Source organism: Onychostoma macrolepis, chromosome 16, assembly GCF_012432095.1.
Source record: "Onychostoma macrolepis isolate SWU-2019 chromosome 16, ASM1243209v1, whole genome shotgun sequence".
Classification (NCBI taxonomy): domain Eukaryota; kingdom Metazoa; phylum Chordata; class Actinopteri; order Cypriniformes; family Cyprinidae; genus Onychostoma; species Onychostoma macrolepis.
The window spans coordinates 12,548,212-12,564,007 of NC_081170.1; the positions used below are offsets into that span (position 1 = coordinate 12,548,212).

The window sequence follows — 15,796 nt, forward strand, 5'->3', positions numbered from 1 at the left end:
CGAGTCGGTGTTCAAGTCTGAATGGGACATTTCGTTTGTAAAGGATTGGAATGAACTGAAATGTTTGTGTGTGAACTGAACAAACGAAAAGGATAATTTGCTCAAATTCGCAAGGGGTGGTGGATTATGAATGTGTAAATTGAGACACAAAATAAATTGAATATTTATATATTAAATTTATTTTATTTATTCATGACATTTTGTAGTTGTTTAATATAGCCTAATAGAAATCACACCCAGAAGATGACAAACTTGATAAGGAAATGCATAATCTCTGATAGTAGCCACTGGACTAATCCGTGAATGGATCTTTTGGGTGAACTGACTGAAAAGATTCGAGATGAATCAAAATTCCCACCATAGCACATTTACATTGGGCGCAGATAGTAAAACGCAATCTGGGTTTTTAATGACGTGTGACCTGACTCATGCGTGTGGGCGGAGTGATAGCACAAATAAATAAATATTGAGTCCAGCAGGGACCGCGGCTTCCCGTTATCGCTGCGTTGCATCCTCCTTGTTCAGCAATTGTCCGAAACTGGACATAGCCACGGGGTGAAGGAAAAGGAAGGAGAGCGTGTTTTAGAGATGAGGAGAACAACGCAAGCCGTTTGAAGGTTTGGGAGACTGCACATCCAGCGGGGTTTGTCAGGAAGATTAATCCTTGATCTGGAGGAGGAGAGAAGGACGACTGGCCGAGCTGAGCATCATCGTGACATCCTCTTCCAATACGACGCGCAAATAACGAGGAATATCTTTTAAGACTTGATAAAATTGTCTTTTATAACCTTAATGATCACCGTTTACTCTTTATAAATTACTATTTGCGGTTGAAATACTCGTTACGCATCTCTTATATGCTCCCGCATCCCCACGAGGCGAATACACGGCGCAGGCGTTGACCTGAAATTTATTATATTGTAGTAAACACAGAGTGTCTCTCTGTATGCTCTAGTATTGCCTTAAATATGCCCGTTGCTCATTATCCATGATAAAGACTTCATCTCAGATTGGTCTTGATAACAGTTGCATCATATTAATATCGCAAATTGTGCTCGAGAATCCATTTTAAAGGGCCTCATCCTTGTGGACGCTTTGGAACAACTCGACGCGTCTCTTTACACGGGAATAAGGGCGTTTGAATCCGCGAGCGAAGGAAGATGTCGGGTCAGACTTTGACGGACCGCATCGCCGCGGCGCAGTACAGCCTCACAGGATCCGAAGTGGCTCGTGCGGTGTGTAAAGCGACCACACATGAGGTGATGGGACCTAAAAAGAAACATCTCGAATGTAAGTACTAAACCTTTATTTGCCTTGTTGATGCCTATCAAATATACCTACACTAGGGGTCTGGTCACCTATACACATATTATTGGTTTATCTGCCCATCATGTTCATGCAATGGCTCCTCAAAGGTCATCAGATACCACTGAATCGGTTTGAAAGGCATATGGTGCTGTTTTGGTGTCAGTATTGTGGAATAGGGATAAGCAATTGCTCTGTGACTAATGGGCCCTCATTTCACAGTGTGTCTGTCACTAAGCAGAGAGACACCAGAATGAACAGAGAACATGGCTTCCGTCCACTGTATGGCCTGGAAAGAAAACAGACTATTTATCTCACTCTTCCAAGTAATTTGTTTGGCAAGTCATTTATTTGCTATGAGTGTGTTTTCATATGCATATTGCAAATTATGCCTATCTATCTATCTATCTATCTATCTATCTATCTGACTATCTATCTGACTATCTATAGCTATCTTTCTTTCTGACATTCTGTAAGTGATATATACATATTACATCTATCTATCTATCTATCTATCTATCTATCTATCTATCTATCATCATGTACAATATTGGAGGAATGCGTACTTTGAATGCCAAGGGATCTAACAATATACTCTAGAACCTTTTGTCTCCTAACTGTAAGATTACTGTAAGTGTACTCATTGTTGATAGCATGATAGGAAGTGCAGTCAAAGGCTGAAGTAATCAACCTCCAGCAGCAGGTGGCCTTGAATGGTTTCGGCAGCCCCTGTGCACTTTCATTGCCTCTCAGATTCACCCCTGATGAATTATACATTCCCCATTCAGGTCAAAGGTGAAGATGTCACCAAGAACATTAAGTGGAGCATTTGATACTGACGTTCGACCCCTTTGAAATTCTATGTGTAAGTGTAAAACTCAGTCTTATTGTGTGTCATGTAAAAGAATCTAAAATATTGACAAATATGAACGTTAATTTACCCAGACCTTTGGTAGTAAAAGGAGCTGGTAGAAATTAGATACAAAACAGACAAAATAATTGTGTGTTAAAGTGTGTGATATTTAAAGTAAACAGTACAAAGCTTTTACAATGGGCTCATGTTGAAATTTGAGCACTTTCTCTTTGAAATATGGCGCATTGTGTTAAATCAATGGCTTTCAAACAGTCCTGATCAGCATAACAAAAGGTCTCGGTTTGTGGCAGGTGTCCCAAACTCCTAAGCACTGTGACACACCCACATCTGTCTCAGAGGAGCATGGGTAATCAGAACACCTCAATTAAACCAGAGATAAGCAATTAAACTGCGTGGAGTGGATCAGGACAAAATCACATGGTTGAAAGCTTTTTTTCTTTGGTTTCCATCCATGTGATCTTCCTGTGCTGAATATTTATTCCGTTTATTTATAGTTTTAAACCGTTCCGTATTATTTTGTATGCACCATTCAGCATTCAGGCAGTGCGCCAGCAATCTCTTTAATGTGCTGACTCATTAGTTAACCTCCCATTTTGTAATGTACACTCATTTCAGTCTTGATTTTTTAGTACTGTATGCAGTTCTTTAGTACTTTGATGTATACAAATATTTATATAAAAAATGAAGAAATTAACTTGCATTTTGCTCCATTGCATTTTGCCTGAATGGAATCAGGCATGGAGGGCCAGACCTACTGGGTAGATTGTGCTGCTGAATTGGTGCACATAGAGACTTTTGTTTCACCTCATTTCTGAGGTTTCCAAACTCTCCCTGGGCTGTTTAAGCAGTTTCTTGTCTCAGTTTTATGTCGAGTGAAAGGGGAAACTGCACAGATATTTATTTCAACATGCCTGAACGCTTCATTATATCAAGTATGTGTTTGGAACTGTCTGCCTTATTAAGGGACACCAGAAGCAGCAGTAGAAATGAAACTGTATGTGACTGACACTAAAATGTCTTAGTATTATTGCGTTAGATAATGAAATGTCAAACCAACTAGCATCTGCAAACAAATGATGCTAGAGCTATTCTCAGAACTAACTTCACTTTTGTCAACTATTTTTGCAATTATGTCTTACCAACTGGTGCTAAGTGATTTTAGTTGATATATGAAGTAAACACGTGAAGTTCACACAGGTGGTCCTAGCAGTAACCAAAGGTGTAGATCATTACATTAACTGACATCTTCTACTCAATACCGCTGTTCGGTGAATTTTCACAAACGAAATGCAGTAATTTCAATAGGAATCCATCCGACTGTGACTTTCATGTGGGGATGAAAAATTTCCCATACAGATTTTGCATTGAGTTTAATTGGTCATTCAGATTTGGCATTTTCACTAACAGAAAGCTGGTAGAAAGTGACTTGTGCGAGCTGTGCTTATATCGCTACACTTTTGACAACAAACAACTGATTTTTTGCTCACAAAATTTATCTAATGTGATAGAACCTAAAAACAATTTTAGCCAAACAGAAAATGTCATAATATTTGTGAATGTGAACAAACTGTTTGGGAAAATTGCTGGATAAATAAGCACCATTTTGTATAAAGTTAAAACAAGGAGTTAATATTGAATAACTTGGTGCCAGTAACTTATTGCCAGTACTGGCAGTTTGTTTATGTTTTTGCTCCACCAACGGAAATGATTTCAAAGGAAGCCCAGCAGAACGATTGCGCATCGTCTAGTAACACAGTAGCTGTGTTTTGTTCTTGAATCAATGTTAGTGAATGACAACTGAGTGAGACTCAAAAACCCCCCCCCAAAAAACAGCCACTTGTTTCTTTCCTATATGATTTAGCATTTTGAACAAATCAGTTGAATTAATGATTCCAATGATTCACTTATAAAGACTGTCACTTGTCAGGACCTACTGGTTTATCGATGTAACATGCAGAAAGATTCACAAAAAAACACAGGAATGCGCAAACGGTGGAGTACTACAAACCGTGAAACGTCCCAGTGCTGTTGGATTATTATATAAGCATTTTATAGCCAAATTTTCTGCAAATATTTGCAATTTTAGGATGCTTAATTATCTGAATTATATGAAAACATGATGTTTGCATTGGATGCTGACTAGATATTTTGCTTGTCCTGCTTTGTTTAGCATAATCTCATTCTAATAGGATGCATGTTTGCGGTACTATGTATATTTATAGATGAGTCAGCCAATCAAGGAATGAAAAATATTCATAGGCATCTGGTTCATTCATGTTGATACTATTTGTGGAGACTGAAGGTAGAATGGCCATATGGGTCCAGACAAACTGGGCAGGGTGTCAAGCTCAAACTTACACTTGAGTTTCAAACATCAACAGTATAATGATAAAGATTCATTTCGTCTAATAACCATAAGGAGATATATGACTGACTCTCTGCTTGACGAGCGGGACTAAAGGAGAAGGAAATCATTAATCTGAGGTTCACAAGAAAAATTAAGAGGCTATTGAGGCCACCAGGGTGTCATTTCATCCAAAGTGCTGATTTAAAGAGCTTCTCTTAAAGCTTAATCAGTGTAAAATTTACGTTAGCTTACGAAGTACATTAAACTCACCACATTACTCAAGAGAGAATAATGCATCCTGGCTAAGATGAATTTTTCAGTGTGTCTCTGTGAATCAGTCTCGCTTTGTACTGCTCTTTGTCATTCTCTTTATCTCTTCCTGTCTGTGTCGCTGTAGCTTGCTCTTTCTGTCCATGTCTTTCAGCAACTACAAATCCAATGGTGCAACGTTGGCGATACTCTCTCTGCAGTGTGTGAAAGTAAAAGAGCGAAAGCTGGTGCTTCACTGATGTCACTCAGCAAGAGAAATCAGCAGTGCTGTGATGTCACAGTATTAAAATGCGGCTTTCAGCCAATCACAATGAAGCATAGTAGAGTGCTTTCAGCACCTTGGACAGGGACACCCCCACCGCAACCAAACTAACACAACCTTCTATTCTTATATTCTGCCAAGTCCCATTTTTCCAGCACCCTTCCCCCCACACAACTGACTTAGAGGTCATTGCGTCCTTGGTGCCTTATTCATTGTGCATTAGTCATTGTGCATGCTAATTTAAAACTCCAAAATGAGTCATTTATGATTTCGTACAAGCACGTGCACATAGTTGCACTTGAGTGTAGAGAGAGAGATGCTCTTCTGTCCATTCATCGCGCAGATGTTTGCAGTGCTGCTTGCTTAGTGGTTAAAGTGCTAAATTTGTCGCCCGGTTAATCAGGCTAAAATCACACTGGAAGTCGTGTACATGGCATCAATGGGTGCTGTTAGTACACCGCTGTTCCATGAATAATGCAAAACGAGATGTGTTTCCTGTGTAATCTGACTGCCGGGCCCCCAGGAGCCTTTAAGAGACAGAGCAGGGTGCGAGGATCTTGACCGGGAGATTAGGCCATTAGAGATTAGGCCACATAGAATGGTACTGATTCTCACATTGGAGGAGAAATAAAACTGACTGAGATTTTATGTCATGCTGGAGAGTGAGATTAGGTTTTCCAATAGGGAAGGGGGTTAGAATGGGTCAAGGGACTACAGATTAGTCTGGAGAGGTAAAATAGAGCACTGTGATGATTATAATAGTGCATTTATGTTTATCTGATGTCAGATGCTCAGTCAACATGAAATGTGTTTGCAACCCATTTTGCTTGCATAAAGTGACTCATTGCAGAGTAACACTGCAATGTTTATATTTCTATATTTACATTTAGATTACCTCTGTTATCATCTAACACACACTTTAAAAAGTATCTTTAAAACCAATATTCAGTAACACTGTTAAGCATAATTTTAAGCACATCTCAAATTGACAATGCATTGTTATTCTGCACATTATAATGCTGTGACTTGTAGTATTTAAATGATTAATTTTTATTTATTTATGTAGACAAAATAATATAGTTTTATATATTGTCCATATATCAGTTGATAGCCATAACATGAAATTAACTATCGCCTAATCTGTATTGGCCAGCTTCTAATAATATTGGTGCAGCCCTAAATATAGGTGCACAAAACGTATATAAACAAAATTAAAACCTGATTTTGAAACACATTTGCTCCATAGAAATGTCCTTTAATATTTTCACCAAAAAGAGTCACAGATCAGTCTGATAACATCTTTTTGGAGAGAAGATTTCATAGCAAAAAAAATATGCATGGCTAAGAACTTCAGTTGGACAACTTTAAAGGTGATTTTCTCAATATTTTGATTTTTTTGCATCCTCAGATTCCAGATTTTCAAATAGTTGAATCTCGGCCAAATATTGTCCTATCATAACAAACCATACATCAATGGAAAGCTTATTTATTCAGCTTTCAGATGAATATATAAATCTCAATTACAAAATTTAAAAAACTGACACTTAAGACTGGTTTTGTCATCCAGGGTCACATATGATTGAACTATGATATATACTCACATCTGCACTATAGAAAGGAGGATATTCTCCTGTACAGACTGGTTTACACTGGTTTCTTCTTGGATGCTACATTGCCACGCTGCTTGCCAGTGAGGGCACACATGGGCAATCTCTTAGTTGTTTTGCTCCAGGGAGAGGCCTATAAATAAATAGAGCTTTTCAGGCTTCATTCATGTGCAGCGGAATGTGGCTGTTTTTGTTCTCGAAACACACATTTTCAGCTCTCATTTTACTTAAACGCTCTACTTTAAAACCAGTATTCATTCCAGCATGCTCATCAGTTTGCATAGCTCTGCAGAATGGACATGGAGAAACTGTCATTTCAATAAAAACAAGCATTTAGCATTATGAGGAATTTCGGTAAAGATATACAAAGATATCAAAACTTGTGTACAGCAATATGATAAGTACACCATAGCCCGGTTATTTATGGTCTGATATAACCAGGCTGATTGGAAAGCATAACGCAACTTAGCATGCTGATTAGTATGAAACTTATATTTGGGTGCAGGTTTAAGATTTCATTGATAGCATATACTACAAAAGCATTCTGTGAAATGAAACAACTCAGAACAGGCTTTTACAATATTTCATAACAATAGAAAATGACACTTCTGGGAGTAGACATCTCAACAATGGTAACTCACATCCACGGCATGCAATATTACACACAATTCAGTCACACTTTCACTAACAAAGAATGCACCTACACAGCCATTTCACATAAATGTACAATCTTTGTGAGTAATTGGACTCAAAGCTATTCAGAAACACACCCAGACGCAGAGCAAGTGTGTTAGTTTGAAATATCACTGTTGCAGCATTATCTGAATTATTAGGATATGAATCTTTCTCTTTTTAGAGTATTGATATACAGTTTGTGTCTTTATTGTGTTCTCATGTCATGTCTTTTATTTAGAAATTCCATGGCCTGTGATTGGTTCCTGTTCAGTTGTCTTGTTATCAGGTTTGCTCTTGTGTATTTTTAGTCCACACATTTCCCTGGTCCTGTTTCTAGCATTAGTCACATTACTGTAACCAGGTATTGATCGATGAGTTGTTGTTTTATAATTAACTCTAAAGAGTAAAGAAACACATGGGAACAATCGAGGTTGGTTAATCCATGAACATGATGACAATAAACACAGGAAACAGGTAGATAATGAGGCCTAGCATGTACTATAGGACGTCTGGCCAAGTATGGTGACCCATACTTGGAATGTGTGCTCTGTATTTAACCTATCCAAGTGCACACACACAGCAGTGAGTAGTGAACAAACACACACACACTGTGAAAACACACCTGGGGCAGAAAGTGGAAAGAGACACTATATTGTTTGTAAAGGTTGGACAAACTTTTTTTGTTCTACCAAGAACTCTGTAAAAAGTAAAACAGCAGTTGTTACCTTTAAACGTTAGTTCAGTCTTGTGGTCAGGTTGCTTTAGCTATAGTGAGTCAAATGGTTTATGGGTAATAGAATGTTTCATTAAATAAAAAATATTTCATTTGAAATGTAATGTCAGTGTACTACATGGAAATATATATATATATATATATATATATATATATATATATATACACAGTGGGGAAAATAATTATTTGATCCCCTGCTGATTTTGTAAGTTTGCCCACTTAAAGGGTTTATCATTTTTATGGTAGGTTTATTTTAACTAATAGAGACAGAATATCAAACAAAACATCCAGAAAAAAGCAGCATACAAATGTTAAAAAAAGATTTACATTTTAGTAAGTCAAATAAGTATTTGATCCCCAAGCAAAACACGACTTAGTACTTGGTGCAGAAACCCTTGTTGGTAATCACAGAGGTCAGACGTTTCTTGTAGCTGGTCACCAGGTTTGCACACATCTCAGGAGGGATTTTGGTCCACTCCTCTTTACAGATCAGTTTCTTAGCTGTCTCTTGGAAACTCGAAGTTTCAGCTCCCTCCACAGATTTTCTATGGGATTAAGGTTTGGAGACTGGCTAGACCACTCCATGACCTTAATGTGCTTTTTCTTAAGCCACTCCTTTGTTGCCTTGGCGGTATGTTTCGGGTCACTGTCATGCTGGAATACCCATCCATGACCCATCTTCAGTGTTCTGGCTGCGGTTCTCGTCCAAGATTTTACAGTACATGGCCCCGTCCATTTGCCCCTCAATGTGGTAAAGTCGTCCTGTACCCTTAGCAGAAAAACAGCCCCAAAGCACGATGTTTCCACCTCCGTGCTTGACTGTAGGGATGGTGTTCTTGGGGTGATAGTCAGCATTTCTCTTCCTCCAAACACGACGAGTCGAGTTGATGCCAAAGAGCTCAATTTTGGTCTCATCTGACCACATCACATTCTCCCAAGCCTTCTCTGAATCATTTAGATGTTCATTGGCAAACTTCAGACGGGCCTGTACATGTGACTTCTTGAGCAGAAGGACTTTGCTGCAGGATTTCAATCCATTGCGGCGTAGTGTGTTACCAATGGTTTGCTTGGTGATTGTGGTCCCAACTGCCTTGAGATCATTAACAAGCTCCTCCCGTGTAGTTCGAGGCTGATCCCTCACCTTTCTCATGATCATCCTTACCCCATGAGGCAAGATCTTGCACGGAGCTCCAGACCAAGGCCGATTGATGGTTGTTTTGTATTTCTTCCATTTCTTAATAATCGCACCAACAGTTGTCTCCTTCTCACCAAGCTTCTTGCTGATGGTCTTGTAGCCCATTCCAGCCTTGTGCAAGTCTACAATCTTGTCCCTGATGTCCTTTGACAGCTCTTTGGTCTTGCCCATGGTAGTGAAGAGGTTGGAATGGAAGATACAGATTCTATGGACAGGAGTCTTTTATACACACAGCGAGCTGAAATTAGGAGTATCTTCTTAAAGTGACAGGACTAATCTGTGTTCCGCATGTGCACATAACCAATCTGTAGGAGCCAAAATTCCTGCTGGTTGGTAGGGGATCAAATACTTATTTGACTTCCTAAAATGGAAATCTTTTTTTTAACATTTGTATGCTGCTTTTTCCTGGATTTTTTGTTTGATATTCTGTCTCTATCAGTTAAAATAAACCTACCATACAAAATTATAAACCCTTCTATTTTTTTAAGTGAGCAAACTTACAAAATCAGCAGGGGATCAAATAATTATTTTCCGCACTGTGTATATATATATATATATGTGTGTGTGTGTGTGTGTGTGTGTGTGTGTGTGTGTGTGTGTGTGTGTGTGTGTGTGTGTATACAGTGCCTTGCGAAAGTATTCATACTCCTTCATTTTTTTTTTTTTTTCACATTGTGGTGACCAAGAACCTGATGGTCACTCTAGTTGAGCTCCATGATCATATGTGGAGATAGGAGAAATCCACAGAAGGACAAACATCGCTGCAACACTCCACCGATCTGGGCTTTGTGTTGGTGTGGCCAAACTCAATCCTCTCTTCAGTGAAGACACATGAAAGCACACTTGGAATTGGCCAAAAAGCATCTCGGTCTCTGAGAAACAATATTCTCTGGTCTGAAGAACCTCAATTCCAAGCATCATGTTTGAAGGAAACATCTCTGCTCATCACCTGCAGAGTACCATCCCAAAAGTAAAGTGTGCTGGTAGCAGCCTCATGCTGTGGGGATGTTTTTCAGCGGCAGGGACTGAGGGTAGAGTAGAAGAAAAGCTCAATGCACCAAAATATTGAGATAGCCTTAATGAAAACCTAGTCCAGAGCATTCAGAACCTCAGACTGGGCAGAAGGCACCTTCCAGCAGGACGATGAACCTAAACACAGCAAGAGTGGCTTATAGACAACTCTGTGAATGTCCTTGAGTGGCCCAGCCACAGCCTAGGATTGGACCCAATCATATATTTCTGGAGAAACCTGAAAATGTGCATCTGTCCCCATCCAACCTGACAGAGCTTGAGAGGTGAAGAGGCAAGAAGAAGAATGGCAGATAATTGCCAAATGATAATGATCAAAGCTTGTCGCATCAAAGAAAAAAAACACTTGAGACTGTAAAGGTGCTTCAGCTAAATATTTTTTTTATTTATTAATAAATTTATGAAGTTGTGACAATTCTGTGTAGATTGATGTGGAAAAAAGTAATTTAAAGCAGTTTAACAAAAGGCAGAAACAACAAAATGTGGGTAGGAAAAATGAAGGGTATGAGTACTTTCATGAGGCACTGTGTATATATGTATATATATATATATATATATATATATATATATATATATATATGTGTGTGTGTGTGTGTGTGTGTGTGTGTGTGTGTATGCACACTTTTTATATAGTGTTTACTTATTTAAATAGCTAAGTTATGTAAGTTATTATCAATGTATTGATCATGTAGTTTAGGTTTAGTCTTGTATTTCTGCTTGCTAAAAATAGGTAAAAATAGCCCTAAATTGATCATGTTACAGATAACAGATTTGTTATGTAGTGTTGGTAATTCACTAAAACAAATGAGCAATGCTTAGAATGCTATCCCATTATCACAATATCACATTAAGATTTGTAATTCACTGAAATGGCTGAGCAGTTCTTAAAATACTAGTGCAAAATAATGTATATGATATTAATATCTTCTTTATGATCTTTTAATGATTAAATGTCAACCACCCATTGATTGGTTTGCCCTTCACACTGAAGTTCAAGAGCATTTGTGCATAATGTTGTATGTTGAGTCACAACCCCGATCAGAGTGGTCTGTACACATGCTGCTAGATCAAGTGGAAGTGGCAGTGGGTTTTCTTTTACAGTCTTTAGCTATTCTATTAGGGGAACACTCACTGTTAACTGGCCTTTAACTGGCCTCTTGTCTCGCTCCATGGCTGTGTACATTGCTTAATTAAATGTTGCCGTGTCTTAATATTCAACAAAGGAGACCTGGCTTCCCGACACCAGACTAAGTGCTGCAGTTGCCAGGGAAACAGGCGGTTTAGGCATGTCTGTCTCCCCTCCTACTCATGTCTTTAGAAGAGTGAAAATTACTGGCTTGGCGACGGACCGCTCTGTGCATTTTAACACATGGCATGATACCTACGTAATGTTGGTGCCTAGTTTGTAAAAGCTATCTCAGTGTGCATAAATGCAACTCCACATTGACCTTTGCAATCTGGGTGAAAATGCTTGTGTAATGACACCTCTGAAGGTTAATTGAATGTCTGAAGTGCATGTTCTAGCTTTCTCTGCAACTAATGGTCACTTCATCTGGTACTCAAGGTGTCCAGTGCATTTATTCACCGTATTTTGCAACACAGAAGTAAGCTATTGTCTTTGAATGTTTGAGACTTTCAATTCATTAGCCACTATAGGTAAATAACTAGAAGAATAACAAAGTGCTGTGAAACGTCTATTTGCACTACGAACCAGTGAATTTATGAATTTGTTAATAAATGAAAAAATATGATAACAAATACCATTTCGCAATATAAAGGAGAATAATGGACTGTTTATACTGTTACCATGTCCACTCTTATATTAAAAATAAGATGTGAACTATGAATGCATAGACCAGGCTGTTATGAATTTGTGATTTTATTTGCTCAAAGTTCTGAGTTGGAAGGTTGAAATGTAAACCACCAGGGCGTCATCTATCATTTACAAAACAGTGACAAAAAGTCTGTGATTTTATAAATAAAAAGTGGTGTGTTGGTGTATATCTTTCCTGATTAGTTTGATAATGAAGATAATGACTATGTTTCCAGCAGGTTTTCTCTAATATATGCATCTTTTTGTTCTTGTCTCATACGAGTGGATATATAAATATTAAATATGTATGTGGGGGTCAGGTTTGGCCTAAATTGGGAATCAAATGGGAATCAAATTTTCAAGATGGTACAAATAAAATGTCTTAAAACTATTTGAAATAAATTACAATCAGTTATAATTAAACAATTAAAATGGACTGTCAGCTAAAACTATATGCATTGCATTTATTATACATTGAAGAAAACTTCAGAAACATACATGTTTTTATTTGTGAGTGCATTTTTTTATTGATTTTAATTCTCCTGATAATTGAGATGTAGTAATTGCAAAGAATCATTTATGGTATTAAGAAAATATTTTTTATGGCAAAAAAAATATTTCACATTCTTTAAATATAAAATATATGCACACACACACATTTTAGCAGAGGTAGGGCAGGCTTCGAATACTGACTTTGACATCAGTTTAGAAAGGTCAAAATGTTTAGAAAATATCTTAAGCTCAATATAAAGCAATAGAAGTCACTATAGTAGAAAGTCCCGCCATGATAGAAAAAAAAAAGTGTGTGTGTGGCCAATGGATCTGCCAACGATACTGTAATTTGCCCCTCTTATTGAACAGGGAAAGTGGCCTGTGGACCAAGCTGATGGTCGATAATAGTTGGGGAGCTCAGAGGCCATGAGGCTGCAGGGTAGTTTTTCAGTCTGCTATATGAGCTGGCTGTGCAGCTGCTTCTCACTGCATTTACAGTGTGACTTTTGTGCAGTACTTCAGCTTAGCATGGTGTTTATCTGTATGCCTGTTTTTTTTTTTTTTTTTAGGATTTTGCGCATGTGTATGCATTCCTGCCACGTGTAAAGTGAGAACTGTGAGATGTTTCATATCTGATTGTACTACTGATTATCCACACCCAACTTTTTATCTGTCTTCGTGAATAATTTACGAAGCAAACTAAGTCAGAGATACTGTGTTCTTTGAAATACTACTGCACAAAACTCAAACTTTTATTACAGTATGACTCATATGAGATTGTAATTTGTTTTATGCACAGGCTTTATAATTCCCTAGTGCAGGCTTCAAATACAAAAAATGCTCCTGTTGGCCTACAGTATGTTAGATGTTCTGTTTCTTTGCATCGAGCGAATTCAAAGGCTGAACAAACCTTTCCAAACTCTTTAAGAAGTCATTGGGTTCATTGTAGCAGTAGGCACTGGGTACTGAAAATGATATGAAGGAACACATATACACTGTTCAAAATTTAGGGACCGGTGAGATATTATTTAATGTTTTTGAAAGAAAGCTCTTTTGCTCACTAAGGCTGCATTTAACTGATCAAAAATACTATAAAACAGTAATATTGTTAATGCTGATACAGTAAATATTGTCATTTAAATCATTTAAAACATTTAAAATGTTTTCTATTTTAATATATTTTAAAATGCAATTTATTCCTGTGTGGCAAAGCTGAATTTTCAGCAGCCATTACTCCGGTCTTCAGTGTCACATGATCCTTCAAAAATTATACTAACTTGCTTAATTTGGTGTTCAAGAATTTTTCTTCTTATTATTATTAATGTTGAAAAGAGTATTATTTGATAAAGTTATCCCCAAAAAACAATCCCCAAACTTTTGAATGGCAGTGTAAAAAATCAAAATATGAATACAATGGCCTGAGGTATCTATGTAATATTATGAGAAAAAGAACTAGGGTACCACTAGGTTTTTTTTTTTTTCGTCAGGTGACATATGAAGGTGGTTCTGACATCCCATTTTGTCCCTTCAGGCTGTGTTGATGTGTTTTAAGGTGCCAAACCAGGGTGATGTTACATTTTAAGCCTTTTAGAGAATGGGCTATTATTGTGGTCTCTGTGATTATGTAATGTCATCTTGTACATGAATGTGTGCGTACCCTTCCTCTTTAAGTCAAGGTGACTGCGTCCCACAGCCCCCTGGTGTTTTTCTACCCTATTTCGCCATTAAATAATAGCTATATTACTTCCTACGTGATGCGGAGAGCCTGCAAGTTGTTCCGTTGTGAAATAAACATAATAGTCTCTTAATTGGATCATAATAATATTAAATGATATCATAATTATTGAGACTCTGTTATACAGTGCTTGTCAGTATGTGGAAAATAATGTTTGAATCCAGACACTGCTGTGGTTTCAGGATATGTGTTGTGATGTGTAGTTCATGATGAAGGATGGATGGCGGATGTGTGGTCTGTAGGAGGAGAGCAGGCTGCTTTGTCATTATCTCCTTAGAGACAGATACTGATAGAAATCTGTGTGTGTGTGTGTGTAAGTGTGTGCACGTCCTCCTGTAGTGAAGATGTGATAGATAGAAAAAGAGAAGGACTGAGAAATGAAAAATCTGCTTATCTGTGTCTAACTATCTGTTTAACAGTGTATCTAGCTATAGGTCTGTCTATCCATCTGTCCAAATTTTCTACATTCTCCTTCTGTCTGTCTTGTCATTCTCCTCGTTGGTCTTTCTGACCTTCTACTATATCTGTGTTGATATAACTTATCTAACTATCAGATTATTTGTCTATCAATCCATCTCTCCAGCTGTCTGCCTAGTGTCTATGTATCTAGCTGTCTGTCTTTATCCATTTATTCTACTTCACTTTCTACCTATCCTCCTTGTCTCTTTATTGCTCCCCTTTAACATATTTTGCTGCATTGTCAGATGCCCCATTGAATGTCAAAATGAACCATTTTGTTATGCACCGGTACACCACAGAGTTCCCATCACACTGCATTATTAGAATGTTATGACAGCACAGTAATATTAATAACCTGTTCTGTTCATTTCATATCTGCATTATCGAGGCTAGGGTGCTCTTTGTGGATGCTATATGCCATAACTACATTAAGAATTTAAATGATAATGACTTAAAGTTGTGAACACTCTCATAATTTGGCCTTCTGACCCTAGATGTCTTTTAATAGTATGTTTGGTATAATAGCATGCTAAGCACAGTTCAGAAACAGAGTAAGACTGAAACGGAATGCAGGACAACACTGACTAGCACTTGTTCCTGCATGTTACTCTTACCCTGATGTTCTGGTACGTGTTGTGCCTGCTGTTTTTACCCAGAATGCCATAACACAGGAGGAACTGTTAAATGTGTTAAAGCTTTAAAGATCTACATGAGCTCTGATCTTTCTATTTCATATTCCCTCACAGACTTGATCCAGGCAACCCAGGAGTCCAATGTCAATATTCCCCAGATGGCTGATACCCTGTTTGAGAGAGCAGGAAATGCCAGCTGGATTGTGGTCTTCAAGGCTTTGGTCACCACTCACCACCTGATGGTTCATGGCAATGAGGTGAGAAGCAAGCAATTGATTTCTGTAATATTATTAATATGATACTTGTGAGGTAAACAAGACTTAAGGCAATGTCCTGATATTTTGAATGAAAGCAATAATTATTATAAA

The 15,796-nt window shown here is 37.8% G+C and overlaps 1 protein-coding gene across 2 annotated transcripts in view; it reads left to right on the plus strand.

Annotated features, from left to right (window-relative positions):
* The first annotated feature begins 433 nt into the window (after nt 1–433).
* The window catches only part of snap91a (synaptosome associated protein 91a), a 42,914-nt gene continuing 27,551 nt past the window's right edge, over nt 434–15,796 (plus strand). Inside the window, exons 1-2 of one of the 2 annotated variants that reach the window (XR_009266351.1) lie at nt 434–1,290; nt 15,543–15,685. Coding sequence is in view for 1 of the 2 variants with exons in the window: in XM_058746754.1 (XP_058602737.1) it covers nt 1,161–1,290; nt 15,543–15,685 (273 nt within the window). In the remaining variant the exon portion in view is untranslated. The remainder of the gene's footprint in view (nt 1,291–15,542; nt 15,686–15,796) is intronic. The other variant, XM_058746754.1, reaches the window with a different exon arrangement.